This window comes from Mobula hypostoma, chromosome 19 (assembly GCF_963921235.1).
Source record: "Mobula hypostoma chromosome 19, sMobHyp1.1, whole genome shotgun sequence".
Lineage (NCBI taxonomy): Eukaryota > Metazoa > Chordata > Chondrichthyes > Myliobatiformes > Myliobatidae > Mobula > Mobula hypostoma.
In genome coordinates this window covers 43,021,357-43,040,428 of record NC_086115.1, presented here as the reverse complement: position 1 = coordinate 43,040,428, position 19,072 = coordinate 43,021,357, and the positions used below count along the sequence as shown (strand labels likewise).

At 38.9% G+C, this 19,072-nt stretch overlaps 1 protein-coding gene across 18 annotated transcripts in view; it reads left to right on the top strand.

Annotated features, from left to right (window-relative positions):
* The window catches only part of jakmip3 (Janus kinase and microtubule interacting protein 3), a 325,135-nt gene that overhangs the window by 202,510 nt on the left and 103,553 nt on the right, over positions 1-19,072 (top strand). For all 18 annotated transcript variants that reach the window (XM_063071774.1, XM_063071775.1, XM_063071788.1 and 15 more), the window contains 6 exons: positions 5,564-5,695; positions 8,733-8,768; positions 11,443-11,502; positions 13,240-13,368; positions 15,126-15,254; positions 16,071-16,154. In XM_063071774.1, the coding sequence (XP_062927844.1) occupies positions 5,564-5,695; positions 8,733-8,768; positions 11,443-11,502; positions 13,240-13,368; positions 15,126-15,254; positions 16,071-16,154 (570 nt within the window). The remainder of the gene's footprint in view (positions 1-5,563; positions 5,696-8,732; positions 8,769-11,442; positions 11,503-13,239; positions 13,369-15,125; positions 15,255-16,070; positions 16,155-19,072) is intronic.

Sequence of the window (19,072 nt, the reverse complement as noted above, 5' to 3'; positions counted from 1 at the left end):
TCGGACTCTGAAGCGACTGGCTCCCTGCACGCTTTGTAAAAAACAGACAAAATGCTGAAGAAATGGCAAGATAGCTGCCCGCTGTGCCACAAGGGACAGAGAGGAATAACAACAAATAAATTTACAGATATTCAAGAGACCACATTCAGAAACCATTGATATCTCTGAGGATTATAGTACTGGAAGAGGTTACCCTACTAAGGAGTGATGAGATCACAGAGATTTCTGAAAACAAAAATGTCTAACTCAGGGCAATTCTGAACATAGAGTGTCAGGGTTAGCAAGCACAAAAGTGGCAGATGAATTTTGAGAAACTAGGACATGGCAATAGAATTTGTATGATCTAAAATTTATGCAGCGTTAACAAAACAAGGCGGCATTGGAGAAACCAAGACTGAGACTCCAAAGTCGTGGATGACGATTTCAAAGGCAAATGATCTAAGAGAAGTCAAGTAATGCTGCAGAAGAGAGAATATCTTGGAATTATCAAGATATTAGATCCTTAGATAACCTCAGCATTAAACATGGCCAGTGTTATGGTTCATATTGGCAAGAAGTGAGCTTGAGGAAGCAGCTCAGTAACAGGTAATGGGACCAAAACTGATCATCCATGCTTAGTTATAAAAAACTGTTTATCGAGTACTGGATGTAATTCTTTTTCTGAGATAACACCAGAGTTTCACTTTCCAGACTATTATGAGAACCCCTGTTAAGCAAGCCATAAGAATTCATTAAATAGCTGCTTTTCTTGAAGATATGAGATCCACTTTGAGTGAAGAAGGTTTCAGCCTCTAATTAAGTTACTATTCTCATAGAGAATATTTCTAAAATAAGGAAGCATTTTTAACACAGCAAGTACATTCTTGATGCTTCATTAATGGAATAATTCAAACCTTTTTTCCTGCATCTAAACTTTTCAAATGAAACCTGAGGTGGACTGTGGCAACTTTGACATTTCTGGAAGTCTGGTTCAAACCCAAAGCAAATCTTCAAAGGCTGGTTTGATTGCTGAGCAAACATTTGTTTTCAGTTAAAAAAAACACTTTCTGGACATCAGTGCTCCAGAAACGTATGGGGAAATGAAGCACCTTCAGTATAAAAACAGTTTTTTTATGTTACAATTATGAGCTAAATTATTATGTGAGTCTTTATGCAGAGTTTTGACCTGAAACATCGAGGACTGTTTCCCCACACAGGTGCTGCCTGGCCCATTAAGTCCCTTCAGTAGATTGTTTATTGCTGCAGTGCTGTAGTAATTTTATGTATTCCACTGTACTGCCATAAAAAACAAATTTCCTGACATATGTGAGAGATGATAAATCTGATTCCCATGTCCACCTTAAATTTACATGAGTATTTGACCACAGACATATATTTACAAGATATTGCTTAAGTTCGTAGATGCTACCTGATTTGCCTGGCTGCTCCAGCACCTGGTGTATATTGCTTGAGATTTCCAACATCTGCAGTATCTCTTGTGTCTTTGATTATTAATGGCAGTTGTGTGAAATTCGCTTGTCATATTCAGGCATGAATTTGGTTTTACAAATTTTCATATATTTTTCACAAGAGGAATTCATCTCATTAAATTGGTTCATTGAAAACTATCTGGGATAAAAGCCAAGTAAAATCTCCATGGAGAACACTTTGGAACGACACAAGCAAGCCATTAGTGCAAAATGAAATTCTCATCAAAACCATCTAAATTCCTGGAGAAGGTTGAGTTGAGAAATATCCATGAAATGCATAATGGCTAATTTTAACAATGTGGATCAGATTGTAAGTACTACCCAGGCAGGAAGATGTTGTAAAGTATGAAGTATTCTATAATTCTATTTAATGACTAGCACAGGTTATATAAAATACATGACACTGGAAAAGACCTTTCAACCCATATAGTTTATGTTATCCAAAGGCGCTTGCAAATTTCTATAATTGTACAGTGTACATTCTGACTGGTATGGAGGCTGCAATGAGCAGGATAGAGAGGGCTGTAGACTTGGCCAGCATCATCTTGGATACAGCACTCCCTTCCATCGAAGTACCTCAAAGGCGGTAGCATCCATCATTAAGAATCCTCACCATCCAGGACATGCCCACTTCTTGTTACTATCATCAGGGAAGAAGTACAAGAGCCTGAAGATCCACACTCAATGATTTAGGAACAGATTTCTGAAACATCCATGAACTCATGAATAGGAGCTTTTCATTCCTTTTTTCACATTATTTATTTATTCCTTTTTCCACATTATTTATTTATTTTATAATTTGTAGTAATTTTATGTCTTTGCACTATACAGCTGCTGCAAAAACAAATTTAATGTCAACCTATTCAGATTCTGATTTTATTCCATTCTTAGTATATGGCAATCAGAAGTGTAGGCAGTATTCCAAGTATAATGTGAAAATAGTTCAACATTTGTTGAGTATACTTGTCTGTTCTTAATTACTTCCTCTAAAAATAAATCCAAGTACTTGGATTGCTCTCTTTATGGCCTTGCAAACTTATAGTGCAAAACTTATATACCAACACCCAATCTTAATCTCAAACTTGGGTCTTCTTACCAAAGCATAGTATCTCACTGTTAACAGTGAAGAAACTTAATTTCTAATTATTTGCCTGCTATCATTCACTGCAGTGCTTTTTCAGTCAACCTCCCCCCTCCCCCCACTTCCTATGTTATATCATTTGGAAATTTAGAAATTATCATTTTAATTCTGAAGTCTGAATCAGTGGCTTTAGCAGATACTTTGGGCTGTTACAATCTACTATTCCTGCCATTTCTCTGATGTTACCTTCGGAATTATTTTGTTAATCTATTAATTATGCTCTGTTCCAATATTTATTTTTCTTTGATCTGTTTTACTATTGTGTTTTGTGCTTTTGATCATTACCTTTACCTTCCTAATTGTTTTCATGACTTCTCTCTTATCAGCCATTTATGTGCTTAATGTATGACTGTTTCCTTACCCTCAATTTTTCCCTTGGGCCTTTTGCCATGAAATTTCCTAAACACCGTATCTAGTAAGTTCTTTGTTCTAAACAGAATGGCTTTTCCTGCACTCTCTTAATATTGTTTTAAACGTTTCCCATTGTGGGTCTACATCACTGTTTGTCAATACAGTATTGTCAACCATTTTATCTTCTCAAGTTCTATTTTCAGACCTTCTTAAACAATTTTCTTCCAAACTATTAACTAAGTTTTCATTGCCCTTTTGTTTTTTTTCTCTGTTATCTTCATCTAACAATATACTGACCTTGATAAAATATGCCTTTAATGTTATATCTTATCTGTGCTTGTTCATTCTCCCTTACAGTACAAATCCTTTGTTGGGTGTTTTACGCAGTGGATTGGAAAGGAATATTGTGTATATTGTAAGGACTCCACTCACTATCATCTATAGTAACCCTTTGATCTAGTTAATTTTGAGGTTTTGACGACATATATTAGCTCACGCATTGATATGGGCTATGGGATGTGGGCTATGCCTAATGATAAGATTTATTTTTTGTTGTCATTTTTTTTCTTGTTTTTGTTTACCTTGTTTTCTTCACTAGCTATGCCCCTTTCTCTCCTACCATTAGTCTCTCCCTAATTATATTGCTATTCCCTTCAGGCCATTAGGTTTCTGAACTCCAGGCCACATTGCATTTGAAGTGTCATCGGTTAATCTGCTCTGTACCTGACAATATTTAATTTATGTGCTTTACTTTGTTTATTTATGCATAATTCATCTGTAGATTTTATCCTAAATTATCATGTGTTGTATGCGTGTTATGTGAACTACTGTGCTTTAGCACCCTGGTTCAGAGAAGCATTGTCTCATTTGACATATACATGTATATAGTTAAATGACAATAAACTTGACTTGACTTGACTTCTCTTTCTCCCTCTGCATCTCTTAAATATGTCAAACCCTGCAATATTTCATTCCATGGTCTGATTTCTCTATAATTCCTGCTTGGTTAGTCCCGATGAAGGGTCTCGGCCTGAAACTTCGATTGTTTATTCCTCTTCATTGATGCTGGTTGACTTGCTGAATCCCTCCAGCATTTAGTATGTGTCACTGCGGATTTCCAGCATCTGAAGAATCTTTTGTATTTCTCCTTGCTTGCTCAGGTTTCTCCCTTTCCATGATTTCTCCTTCTCCTCTACTTTATTATGCATACCATATGTATTACTGAACAGACAGTTCCACTAATCTTTAAATAAGATTTCGTATAACTTGATGCTTAACCATCTTGTTCAACTCTGAAACCACACCTCTATTCAACCTCTTCCTAAATACAATATTTCCTCCCTTTATGAAAAAGAAAAAAAATACAAGTAGATGCTGAATTCGCAGCTCTCGTTTTCTTTTCCGATAAGATTAATGGACTGAGAATCTTAGGCTTGGATTCTACAATTTATCAATACTCTCCTCCTGAGAGCACTGAACTCTGGTGAAAGTGGCATTTCATAGAACATCTGTTTTAGCTGAAGCGATTGAGTAATTTGAAACCACAGCACTTTGTCCATAATTCAGCCCAGTTTGGCGCTGAATGAAAAAAGTAGCTCAATCTTTGAGAATGACAGAAGGAGGAAGTGTGGTTCATCATGTGCATTTGGAGATGCTCATTTGAATCTGACTGACATATATAGAGAAAAATTCTTTTGTGCATTGCATCATTATAAATACATTCTGAAAGAGTTTTACATGTTCACTGTAAAGCAATTAATACCTATTGCTTAGATAACAAAACTTTAAATCCACAGCTCATCTGATAACAAAACTTTAAATCCACAGCTCATCTGATAAGAGTTTGCTTGATGCTAATAGCCGGTGGAAGTGTTCAGATTTTCTGCATTGATCTCCTACCAGCACATATAGCTCACTCTCTTCCTCCTGCAAGTTAAATGCACAAAAAATTGTCAGTGGTATATCCCCAAACTTTAATTTCATAAAATACTCAATTGTCATTTGCCTATATACTTTGATTTGTATTTAAGATCCTTTTGAAGTTTATTTGTCGCTAATATTTGGAACTTAAAGCATTGCTTAAATGCTGTGGTTGTTTCAATGCTTACTTACTGAGTCTTGAAATGCTGCTTATTTATTTTCAAAGAGCATTTTTGCTTCTGTTGATATGTTCAAAATCTGCACATATCTACAATTCATTTCAAGCTACAGAGATAGGTGGGAATTGGAAAGTATCAACATTTCAAGGGAAGTCCCCCAGCACACAAAGCAGTCAATATGTTGATTATTGGTTCACTTGTTTTTGAACCTGTGTAAATGTGATAATATTTTTATCTATACTTTCCTTCGTTGCTGTGCTGTACAGACTCAATCTTGAAAAATGAATAATTTTAAGAAAACTCCGCCTTTTGGATGACATCTCTCAGCATTTTTAACTTGTTCTGTAATCTTTGGGCTCAGAATTATGATTTAACATTCTTCAAAGTAGGGTAAATGCCATGTCAAATAGATTGAAAAAAATGGAGAATGGTTCACTTTTATCGTTTCCCCCCCCCCCCCGATGCATTTAAATGTTAGACTTACTTTATCATTCTCCATGCAGAAAGAGAGAGTGGGGACCATACGCCGACCAAGCTCCTTGAATGACCTAGATCAGAGTCATGAAGAGAAAGAAATTGAATTTCTTCGGATACAAGTTATTGAACAGCAAAATGTTATTGATGATCTCAGCAAGGTAGCATTTTATTTACTTAAAAAAACAACCAACATATTCTTTAAAGATTCAGTTTTTTATTTTCTTTGTTGGATACATATTTTTCAAAAAGTAATAAATTGCCAGTTATTTGGCCATGTAGTACAAGTACAACTTGTATAAACACAGAACAAGAAGCTTGAACCATTTGGCAAAACCCTAATCACTACAGTTTAGCAACACTCTGATCCCTTTGATAACCTTGTACTAAAATGGAACTTTGTTCTAGTTGTTTTCTCGTAAAATTTGTGTATGATGTAATGTAAATTTATGTTTTCTTGTGAATGTTACTTCTATAATGTTATGTTATGTGCTGCAAGTAAGTTTTCCTTGCACCTTGCATTCATGTACTCGTGCATATGTCATCTTTGGCTTTGACACATAACCTGCTCTGCATTATTCACAGCAGCAGTCTCTCATTTGCTGGGATACTTTTTGATTTTAGCATTCCCAGGGATCTTAAATGGTTTTTGAATTTTATTTTGAGTACAAGGCATCAAACATTTCTGATTAAGTAAGATGATTAGCAGTGGGTCATTCAGACCCCAGATGTTCTCAGATTTAGAATGCATCTATTGTAGCGTTATCTATCTCAAGCAGAACAAATATTGATTATACTGCAAAGTACTGTATCCAGAAGCAAAGTACATTGGTTGATTGAAATCCCATTATCCCATTCTCGGTGTTTGAACGAAAGGAAGGAACACAGTTACCATGCAGTAATTTTCACTGGAAGTGGTACATATATGGATGCAGAAAGGGATAAAATCTCGCCCAGTTATGATGTTACTCCACATCACCAAATACTATGTCTGTTTGTACTTATGTATATCATTATGGACCCCAACTCTCCTACTCTTCCGAGGGCCAAGAATATGTGGCTTCTACTCACATTCCCTGGGTTCCCACACTTCATGGAGATCACCGAGCCTGCGCAGGTGGAGCAGGAGGTGAATAATAGAGAAGCTAATAGATTGTTTTGGGGGTGCTCCATCATTTGAATTTAGCCTCTGTGTGCTTCCATAGAGCCCCAATGTGGTCAGTGACTTCCCAGATGCCAGAGCACTCACCGAACAGGGACTCTATGTTGATGAGGGAGTAACAATATTTTTCACAGAAGGTTTAAATATCCTTGAAAGCTTTTCTGTGACCTTCTTGTTCTAATGGAATGGAGTACCCTTGCAAATAGTGTGACCCACCCCTCTGAACTGACTGAGTCTATTGTGGAGATGGTCTTGGAGAATGTTAACAATTGTTGGCTTACCCTTGCAATGGATTTGGAGCAACACACACAAAATACTGGAGGAATTCAGCAAGTCAGGCAGCATCAATGCAGAAGCCAAGACCCTTCATCAGAACTAAAAAGGAAGGAAACAGGGTCTAGAATAAGAAGGTGTGGGGTGGAGAATAAGGAATGAGTACAAGCTGGCAGGTGATAGGTGTGACCAGGTGAGGGAGTAGTGGGTGTGTGCAGGAGGGGAAGTAAAAAGCTGGGAGGTGATAGATGGAAGAGGTAATGGGTGAGAAGAAGGAATCTAACAGGAGAGGACAGAGGACTAGGGAAGAAAGGGAAGGAGGAGGGGCACCAGAGAGAAGTGGTGGACTAGCATGGAGAAGAGAAGAAGTAAGACAGTAACCAGAATAGGAATGACAGAAGAAAGGAAGGAAGGAGAAAGATATCACCAGAAGTTAGAAAAATCATTGTTCATGCCATCAGGTTGTAGGCTACTTTAACGGAATATGATGTGTTATTCCTCCATTCCAAGATTGGCCTTTTCAAGGCAGTAGGGGAGGCCATGGGCAGAATGGGAAGTCAAATTGAAATGGGTAGACCCTGCCTAAGCAACATACTCTCAAAAAGCTGGAGGAACCCAGAAGGTCAGCCAGCAGCTATGGAAATGAATAAACAGTCGATACTTCAGGACTGGGAAGGAAGGTGGGAAACGCTAGCATAAAAAGGTGGGGGATGGAGAAAGGAGGATAGCTAGAAGTTGATAGTTGAAGCCAGGTGGGTAGGGAAAATAGAGGGCTGGAGAGGAATGAATCTGATAGGAGAGGAGAGAGGACCATAGGAGAAAGGATAGGAGGAGGGTACCCAGGGGGTGGTGAAAGGCGGGTGAGAAGAGGAAGAGGCCAGAGTGGAAATAGAAGAGGGGGGAGAGGGGAGGGAGGGGAGAAAAACAATGTATTCTTATCAGAAGGAGAATTCGATACTCATGACACCAGGTTGGAGGCTACCCAAACGAAATACAAGGTGTTGCTCCTCCACCCTGAGGGTGGCAGCTACTCGAACAGGAAGTGAATAGTGGGATATAGGCCAAATGCAGGATAATGGAATTATCATCATCCCAGTTGGTATGAATGAGTCAGGCCTGGTTTTATGACTCTGAAAATGCCATTCCTCATATTTATATTTCAAAAATGAATGAGTTTTCAGTGTGTTCTGATACAAGTTTACACAAGAGATTACTCAACAAAATGAAATAGCTTCTCCTTAAATAAACATTCATACCATTAAAGGTAAAAGGTATCAAATTGCACATGTTTTAACCTGTAATATCCTGAATTTGCTTCTTTAATGCAATTCACAACCTTCCCCATATGTCCTTGAATTGGCTAAACACATTTGTCAGTCAATATTCAAGGTAGTATACCTTTCAAATGGAAGCTTTGTATCAACACTATCATCAAGAAATACTGACCTGATATATGCACAAGGTAAATTATGACTTACTGTTTATCAACTTTTGCTGCACACATGAAATATTTTAAAAGTTGGCACTTTCAAATGAAGACTTAGTTGTTCCAAAGGGAAAAAAGCTACACTTACAGTCTAAGAATGAAAGCTGTAAAAATATCTTTCCCCTCTCACTTGGTCCCATCTATCGCCTACCAGCCCTCGCTCCATCCCCTCCCACCCCATCCTTTTATACTAGTTAGGTTGCCCTAACTTGCCAACCTCAGCTTAACTCCCGCTGGCATTTTTTTGATTCTGACCTACGACCTTTATTTTTGTCAGGCATTGGAGACAGCCGGCTACGTCAAGAGCGTCATAGTAAGTAGCACAAATCAAAATTTTTAGCTCGAATAAGTTAATTGCACAATGGCATTGATGTATAGACATGGGAAAGTGTTGGGACTAAGAGTGCAATCAGGACCACAAGTCTCATTCCAGTAACATATTAAAGGTGTATGCATTTTAAGAAGTTTGGGACATACATTTTCAGTTTCATCCCATAATACTGGAGGGATTAAATTCCTATGCACACACTGAATTGACATTTCTGACCAGGCTGCTATCTCAGTAGATAGGATTTGTTATTAAAGGAGTGAGTATAGCACAAGGTTCTGCCTACCCATTGACTCACTCTTCCAGCAGGACAGATGTGGCAAAACTGGGTAAGTTTATTTCCAATAGGAAAACAAACGTCAGGAAGAGTATCATTTACTTCAGAACTTCTACAGATGAAAGATGTGCCACAGGGTTATCAGGCAAGCAGAAATGCTCCAGGAGTGGGGAAGATTGGACAAGAAAATAATGATGTAGCTGAATTGTTCACCAAATGGTTAACACTGAGATAAAACCCAACCTGCATGGTTTCTAAGCAGTTTCCAGAGATGGAGATAGAACAGTTTGACTGCTCTCAGTATTGGCCCTTAAAACCAAGTTGCCTCAGATTTGGGAATAGAGAATCACATGAGTAGTTCAGGATTATAAAAATTTAAAATAAATTTGCTATATTAAGTCAGCTAGCAACATTTCAAAATAAAGATTTGAATCATCATCAGGCACAAAATGGCTTGACATACACTCAAAAGATTTGGTTTCAATAAAGGAACTGGTTTAAAACCTTCAACTTTTAACTATTTCCCTCTTTTCCTTTATTTTTTTACCATTATTATTTCTTTATTATTTTGTGGCACATTTACACTAGCTTTGAAAGGCCTCTAATATGATGGAATAAATCCCAAATATTTATCTTAATAATAATCTCTGATCTGTAGTACAACTCCTATCTGATGATTTTTGTTTAAAGTCGTTATCAGTAAGTGAAAACTCATAATTCATATTTCCGAATGGCATAGGAAACTTTTCAGTCCTTCTAATCTATGTTGTCTCTCTAAGCAATCATATCAACCTCACTCCCCAATATATTAAACTATAATCCATTTTCTTTTAGATTCTCTTTTATACTCTATTGCTCTCCCTGCTGCACATGTACTCCAGGGGCAATTTACCCCAATTAACCTAACAACAAGTATGTCTTTGGAGACACAAGGGAGACTGCAGATGCTGGAAATCTGGTGCACACAAAAATGCTGGAGGATCTCAACAGGTCAGGCAGTATCTACCACGGGAAGTCGACAGTCAGTGTTTCAGATTGAGTCCTTTCATCGAGACAGGAATGAAAGAGGGGAGAAGCCAGTCTAAATGGGTGGAATGGGAGGGACTGGAGCAAGAGCTGGTAGGGGAAAGATAGGCAGGCGGGGGAATGGTGTATGGGAATGATGTAAGCAACTGGGAGGTGATAAAGGGCTGAAGAAGATGGACAGGACAGTGGACAAGGGAATAAAAGGAAGGTGGTGAAATGGGGGATTTGGAGGGAGGAATCTGTGGATGATGGGCAGGTCGACTGGGTAGGGCAGGAGAGGGGAAAGATAAGAGGTATGCGAGCTGGTAGGAAAGGAGGGCAGAGGGGAGTTTTCATGCCATCAGGTTGGAGACTACTGAGGTGGAATATGAGGTCATGTTCCTCTCATTCGCATCTGGCCTCAACCTGGCAGTAGGGGAGGCCATGGACAGGCAGGTCAGTCTGGGAATGGGAAGTGGAATTAAAATGGCTGGCCACTGGGAGATCCTGGCTGGTATGACAGGCAGACTGAAGTGATCCCCCAGTTTGTGTTGGGTCTCACCAATGCAGAAGAGGCCCGATCAGGAGCGATGGATCCAATAAGTGAGCCCCAACAGATTCACAGATGAAACGCTGCCTCACATGGATGGACTGTTTAGGACCCTGAATTGTGGTGAGAAAGGGGGATATACCAGTTGCCACCCATTTCAATTTCATTTCCTTTGCTGGCATGATAAGGCCAAACACAGACTGGAGAAGCAACACTGTATTCCATCTGCAATATCTCCAATCTGATGGCGTGGACATTGAATTGTCTAACTACCAATAACCACTTCTCTCCGATCCCCCCTCCCCCATTCCTCCTCGTTTTCCTTCATTCTGGTGGCCCTCTCATCTCATCTTTCCCCCTCTCCTGCTCTCATGACTTGCCCATCACCTCCCTCCAGTTTCCCACCTTTTATTCCATAGTTTACTGTCCTCTCTTATTAGATTCCTTCTAATCAGCTCTGTACCTCTTCCACCTATCACCTCCCTTCTATCTCTCCTCCCCCACCTACCTACCTTCCCCCTCGTCTGACATTACCTATCAATTGTTAGCTTGTACTTCTCCCTCTTCCCCAACCTTCTTATTCTGGCTTCTCCCTCCGTTCTTTTCAGTCCTAATCATGGGTCTCAGTCTGAAATGTTGACTGTTTATTTCCCTCCATAGGTACTGCCTGACCTGCTGATTTCCTCTAGCATTTTGTGTGCATTACTTTTGAAGTTATGCTTTTGATAAGCCGGGCATCATAGTGACTAAAACTCAATCTGCTTTACATTGTATCATATATTTTTGTCACTCTTTGTTAAGGCACGTCATTTTTTTGCTTGTAACAGGATCGGGAAAAGCTGCTGCATTACAGAAAACAAAAGAAGAAATTTGCAAAGGCGAGTAAGGTGAAAACAAAAGCTCCATTTTTGCCTTATTCATGTTGTCATAGAATCATAGAAATGTGCAGCTTAGAAACGGGCTCTCCTCATCCATGCCAACTCTACCTGCATTAGGCCTGTATCCCTCTACTCCTTTCCTACCCAAGTACCTGGCCAGGTGCCCTTTAAACATTGTAATATTATCTGCTCCTCTGCCTGCTCTGGCAGCTTTTCTAAATGTTAACCACCCTTTATGTGAAAATTGTATGTTTCATATTTCCTTTAAGTTTTTACTATCTCAGCTGAACTTGTGTCTTTTGGTTTTGGACTCCCCTGCCATGGAATAAAAAAGATTCTGACTATCTATCCTTTCAATACCTCTCATAGGCTACATAAAATTGTATCCATTGTTTCAATGATGAAACAAACCTTTAAACAAATTTTTTGAATTATTATGTGTGGGATAGGAAATGAGCAGTTGGATTAAGCAGGAGTCTCTCTTCTTCACTGTAGCTGAATCTGCTGACTTTCCCAGGTTCGGGTCTTTTAAGCGTTCATGGCGTACACTTGACAGGGTTATTTCCGCTGCATCAGCTTCATTGCACATTGAGGATTGGACCTACTTCCTGTTTTTGAAATAATAACTGAATTGCAGTCCGTTCCAAGGTGCAGTGCAACCTTTTCCAAAAGAAATAATTCCTCTCCTTCATGGAGGTTTTATAGATAGGTGTCCACCTCTTTGTAAATTCTCTTAGAGATGTTACATAACATCTGCTTTTCTTGAAGCAAAAATCTGTGGTTGCTATAGATCTCAAAGGCAGAACTTGCAGGAAGTACATAGCCGATCAGGCAGAATCTGTAGAGAAAGAAACAAAATTGTTTCCAGTCAGTGGTCTTCTGTTGAAGAGTCTTCGATTTGAAATATTGACTCTGTTTTCTTCCTCCAGATTCATTTCCCTTTATGACATATCCCCTGCCACAATTTGTTTCCATCATTTACCTAATATCTGAATAATCCTCAGTAGCTTCAGGCTAGAGACAGAGATAACCCAGGAAAAGTGTTGGAGAGAGAGTGTTACATGTTTTCTGTATCCCAGAACCCATAAAATGATCTACACAAGAGATCAGAAAAATCTGCCTCCATAATCAAATTAGAGAGTAACATTCCTGTAATATTTTGAATAATGCCATGTAACCTGCTGATTTTCCTTACACAGAATAAATATATTTGAATGTTTTCCTCACTCCTTACCCCTTCCATCCACCACTCCGGCATCTCTCCATCGTACATGTATTCTACATTAATGTTTGACCCTGTCACTCATTACTATGCAACAGACACAGCAAGCAATATAAAGCAAACTTTACTGATAGTGGGAAAATGCCCATAAAATTTCCAGCCTCAGCAAAATTTTAATCTACAATATATTACTAATTTTAATTGTGAAACAGATGTTTGTGTACTTGCACAGATCTTTTCATTGTAGCCTGCTTTGTCATATAAATCTACATTGAATGTTTGGAAGACGTTTTTATCAGAGTACAAGGCTTCCAAATTTTACTGAATTATTTCCATCCGAAGATCTGATGGAGGCTTATTCAGTGGATCTCCAGAACTTCAAAGGCAACTAAGGAGATGCCCAGTAGCCTCTGTGAATATAAACCTTAAGTACAACACACCAATGTATTGAGCATAGTTTCATTTGGTACTGAAATACCTTTCCACATGATGCATATGTTAAGTTTTACTTATTTTACTTACAGAAGCCAGTGGTGGAAACATTTTTTGGGTATGATGAAGAGGCATCACTTGATTCTGATGGTTCATCCATTTCTTACCAAACAGACAAAACAGATCGAACCCCTTGTACGCCTGAAGATGATCTTGATGAGGTGACAGAAAATAAGTTCATCTTTTCATTGATGAAAAAGGCTTTTAATGGATTATAACCAGCTTTAATCAAGTACTTAAAATGAACAGCTTTACGTTCAAATGAGCTATTTGAAAGGTGCTTAATGAGTTGAATAGTTTTGAACAATCATGTGATTTTTCTTTGTAACTCTGATTTCTCTCATCATTTATTTTCATATTTCTGAAATGTTCAAAGAAAAACTATCTTGAAACCGCTGGTACATTTTGAATATCCTATTACTAAACATGAATTATAAACTTAGAGAAAGTAGTAAAACTGGAAATTTCAAACAGATTACCTCATTCTTCTTCTCTTCTGGTGGTTACCAGCACCCCCACGGTCCACACTCCCAACGTTACTCCCTAAATCTTTCCAACTTTCCAACTGCTGCCCCACCCTCACAACTGTCTGTTCGATTTTCCAATGGCCTACCTGAGAGCAAATAAGTGTGCATGGTAGGCATCGTATAAATGGTGCAAACGTGCCAAAAATTAAAACAAGTATGTAGCCAGGGTTTACTCATTTTGTTACCGGGATCATTCACAGCTTGTCATGAGAGGATGCTGCCAGGTTGTAGGCCGATCAATGACAGGAATTCAAAGTGTAGTATTCAGAATTTTCCACAGTGTGGCTCTATAGCAGTGTACTTCCCAGAGAATCGTCAATGTGCTGGTAAGGCTGAATCTTTTCCATCTGGGTTCAATAGAAATCAATGGTTTTGAGTTCCAGCCTCACTTCTTTACCCTTTTCTTTTTGTCAGGTAAAGTGAGTTCAATTCCACTTCCTGCCAGACTCTGCTGTTTGGTGGTAGGATTACTTCTAATGTGTGATTCTCATTCATCAGCTGGGTTTTGAATCACTCACTAGTTCACTGTTCATTGTCCTGTTTTCTTTGATTTCATTAGTTCTTGCCACAACATTTTAACCTTCAACATAGTAAATTACTGAGTGCCTGTTTTACTCAGGAGAGCCCTACAGATTAATATGCTTTTGCAATAAAAAATCTTTGTTTTTGCATGTGGACATTAAGATATATCTTGACTCTTTACAAAGGCATGAAAGGCAAGTTAGTGAATATGCAACCATGTAAATAGAAATTAGGAGAGTTATTATTCCTCAATATTTTACATTATTACAAAGTAGAGATATACTCTACAGTCTGGTTTCTGATCTATGATGAAAACAATTGTGTACATTTATGGTGTTCTTATATGTAAATAGTGATATATAATCACAAATGCCAAAAGAGGTATTTTAAGCTTCCTGATTGGACTGTTGCTCTTGCAAATCAAATCAGGATAAGATTGAGCGATGTGCTGATAACAATACCCTAGAAAATGCCATAGGGAAGGTAGTGCCTTTGATTGACATGGTAGTGTTGTAGGATGATGCATCTTTTCCATGCCAGAAGCATCTTAACTCAGACTGGTCTACTGTCTGGATTAAACTGGTTGCTGTGTACTATTCCTGCCCTTGATAGAAGGCTCTGTGAATTTAATGTCTTGCATGAAACATACACGGGGAAAAGAATCAAATTATCATGGTCAAGTCAGTTTTTCAGCATTTTGGAGTTCAATAGTTTTGTACTTGCTGAAAAATTAGGGCATTCTCGTTTAGGGCTTGGCCTGATTTGCCTGAATGCAACAACATAAAATTCATTACCCAAGATGTAAGCATGTCATACGACTGGAATGACAGATGTACTATCTAATTGTGTTCCTTGCTTGTTATGTCTAGGGAATGGCAAAAGAAGAGACAGAACTCCGCTTTCGTCAACTGACCATGGAGTACCAGGCTCTGCAGAGGGCGTATGCATTGCTACAGGAACAAGTTGGTGGAACATTAGATGCTGAAAGGGAAGTCAAGGTAATGATTGAGATAATACAGAAATAAAGTGATGCAGATGCTGGAAATATGAAAAAAAGAGAAATTGCTGGAAATTTCCATGCACCAATAAACACTAAAACACAGGAGGGCTTACCTGCATCATTAGACTCACCTGGTCCATTGGAGACAAATCCATATCATTTTTACTTAACTGTTTTTCTGTGAGTATTTAGTTTTGTGCTGTTATGTGTTGAATAAATAAAAGGCCACATGATATTAGATACCATTAGGGCTTGTACTGATTTGACTTTAAGCTATAGAAGTATTTTAGTATTTAGTGACATGACTAATGTGTTGAAACACGTGAATACTTTTTCACCTCTATTGTTTTAATTTTTAATATGTTTTGGAAAATAATTGTTTTAATGGATAAGGAGGTATGGATTTTGTGAGGAATGAGGTGAGCAGGAAATGTGTAAAGTCCGTGGAAACTTGAGGGGTTTTTTGTGGGGAATGAGGACGGAGGAGGATATAGCTGATTGGGAGAATGGCTATGGTGTGTTGCATAAATAATGAAATATGGATGGAGAACAGATTGAGATTTGCAGGTTTGGATGGGTATGGGTTCAAAATTTAACTGAATATTATTAAAGAGCAGGGAAAAAAAATGTCTGTTGTGTAACATGAAGGAATCAGTATGATCATGTTATGGCACTGAGACACCGGTTAGTGGTTAGGAGGGCTGATCTAACTCTCCAGGTGAAGCCAGCAGAGCTTGATAAAAGTACTCTATGAAAAAGTAACTAGAATGCAATGATATTCTTAACCCCTTTCCTCTTTATTTTCTCATTCTAGACTCGTGAGCAACTGCAAGCAGAAAATCTCCGATTTCAAGCTAAAATTGAAGACTTGGAAAAGGCTCTTGCACAACAAGGGCAGGTAAAAGATAACTGCCCGATGCATAACATCATGAGTGATTTTTAAAAACTATTTTATTTCCTACAGTTTTGAATGGGTTGGATCAGGGGGTGGATGTGGGGGTGTGGAAATTATTTGGTAAAAGAGATTCTCCACTAGAATTTCTGTGTAAAAGCAGTAATGAGCACAAGATTTACTTGGAAATGAATAGGAAGCAGGCTAGCAATCTCCAAGTGGCAATTTGTCATTAAAAATCAAATCAATAATTTTGGGGCTGTAATTCAATAAAGACAAGCCTCAGGATCTTTCTGCAACTAGCCTAAGAAACCAGAGTGAGGTTAGAGCAGATTGAATTGAGAGAAAGTTAACATAGAACAGTACAACACAGGAAGAGGCTCTTTGGTACAAGATGTTAATGCCAAACATGATGACAAATTAAACTAAGAAGCGAATGCATCAGTACATATTGTATAAACGCAGAAGATTCTGCAGACGCTGGAAATCCAGAGTAGCACACAAAAAGCTGGAGGAACTCAGCAGATAAAGCAGCAGGTTATATGGAGAGGACTAAAGAGTTGATAGTCCTGATGATGAAGACAACTCTTCATTTCTCTCCATAGATGCTGCCTGATCTACTGAGTTCTAACAGCATTTTATAAGTGTTACAATGCATATTGCATTCTTACATTTGCTTTTCCCGGAAAACTCAAAAAGACTGCAGTCACAAGAAGATATTTCTGCACGCTACACAAGATTCCTAAGCAAGTTTCAGTTGCCTTTGCCTCTTGGGTGTCCATTTTTCCCAAAATTTTCTCACTGCCAAGTAGCAGCAACAGCTGGTGGCTCAGAAAATAGGGAAGTACTTTTAAAATATGGCCGATAGCACCCATAAAGAACCCACCCAATGAGGCTGTATGTGATGTGACCTTATGCTAGCGAACAACCAGAGTCTCACTGAAGAAGCCAATGACCAATCAGGAGGCATCCTGCAATATGAGGTACCCCAAGGTTGAAGTTCAAAGTTCAAATTTATTATCAAATTATGTATGCCATTTGCAGCCTTCTTCTTGCAGGCATCCACAAACAAAGAAACACAGTAGAATCCATGAAAAACCACACCCAAGAAAGACCAATAAACATCGAATGTGCAAAGAGGACAAATCATGCCAATAGTTAAAAAAACAGTAAACAAATAATACCTAGATCATAAGCTGCAGAGTCCCAAATGTGAGTCTACAGGCTGTTGAGTCATTTCATAGCTGAGGTGAGTGAAGCCAGTCCAGGAGCCTGATGGCTGCAGGGTAAAAACTGTTCTCAAACCCAGGCAGACAGGACAAGCTCAGGTGGGGGATTTTGGTTAACACGACGAGGAACACTGAATCATTTTTCGCTCTGCTTTAGTCTTGCTCGATTCTTTAATCCAAGTGGAATAATGGAGCTGAACATGCGTACAATTTACAACCTCAGGCCCAAACGCAGCGTCCGCCCCAGGTGATTGCCAAACCTGTATCCTCGAGAGCCAAGTTCACCATATCCTTCAGGAGGTCATAAAATCACAGTGACAGAGCTGAGCACGGTTACATCTTCCAATCTCAAGCCTTGACACAACATTCACACCCAGCAATAGCCATACCTGTAGTCTCAAAAAGTCATGTTCACCGTATCCTTCAGAAGGTCATAAAATCGGAATAATGGAGCTGAGCACAGGTACATTTTCCATTCTCAGGCTACGACGCAGCACCCACCCCTGACGATAGCCATACCTGCAATCTGGAAAGTCAAGTTTGATGAATCCTTCAGGAGTCCACTGTGGTGATGGTGAGCTGTTCTTTGCATAACATTGTGGGGCAGTGAAGGGTGGACATGAAGGTCACTGAAAATTAGCTGAAGAAGGCAAGGCGTGAAAGAAGAAATGACACAGGCAGACAAGAGAGGTGGTGCACAACGTTGACCAGGAAACCCAAATATTGCTGTCAGCCCACTCACCTAAAAGCCGGACACTTCCTTCCCCACCTCCACCAATGCCAATCAATCCTGGAAACGAGATGAAAATCCAAGGCATGAAAGGAGGAATAAAATGACACAGGCAAGCAAGAGGAGGCTAACTGGAAACAATCAAACCAGCCTTGTCCATCCACCATTGTTCAACATCAATCCATGCCTCAGTGTTCCAGACAAGTGAAAATGCCACTTGTAGATGGTAAGCCACAAGTTCCCAGGACCAGAAAACAATCTCTACAAATAAGATTTATGTGAAAGATGCTTACATTCGTAAAATAAGTAAGTCCATGCTCTTATACTGTAACAGACTTGTACACTTCCTTCTCAGGTGATTCAATGTGCATGCAATTGCCACATACGTTGTATTTATTGATCCCTGATCCTAATGCTTGTATCTGATGGTTCTGATACAAAAGGCCACACTCAGCTGATTTTAGTGTGAATTAAGTCCTACCTCCTGTGAGAAGCATGACTCACTAATGGACTCGGAGGGCCAGTTTTACAGCAGTAAATCCATTTCTGGCAGAAGATTTCTGTGGAATTGTAGAACATATGCTAAAGGAGCAAAGTTACAGTTTTAAAAATTATTTTGCTTCAGTTTACTTATAGCGTATATGTCTTTTTATGTTAGTAACCCCCAACCTCACTTCTTTCGAAAAACGCCTTTGAATTATTTACTTCATTTTGAAAGCTTTTCAGTAAGTCTGAATGACAGAGACACATTTAAAAGCTACTAAAATCAATGACAGGTTTCACAGAGATGAAAACCCCACACCAACTTTTCCGGTTGTCAAAGTCCATTGAGGTTATTTCAGGGTTAACATCTGAGGCCCTGTTGCAACTGAGACACCTATAGGCTTAGGAATGTAGAGGCTGCCTGCTTCTGGCCCAGTTACAGTAAGTATGAGCATAGGCAAACAATTTCAAACATGGGGACG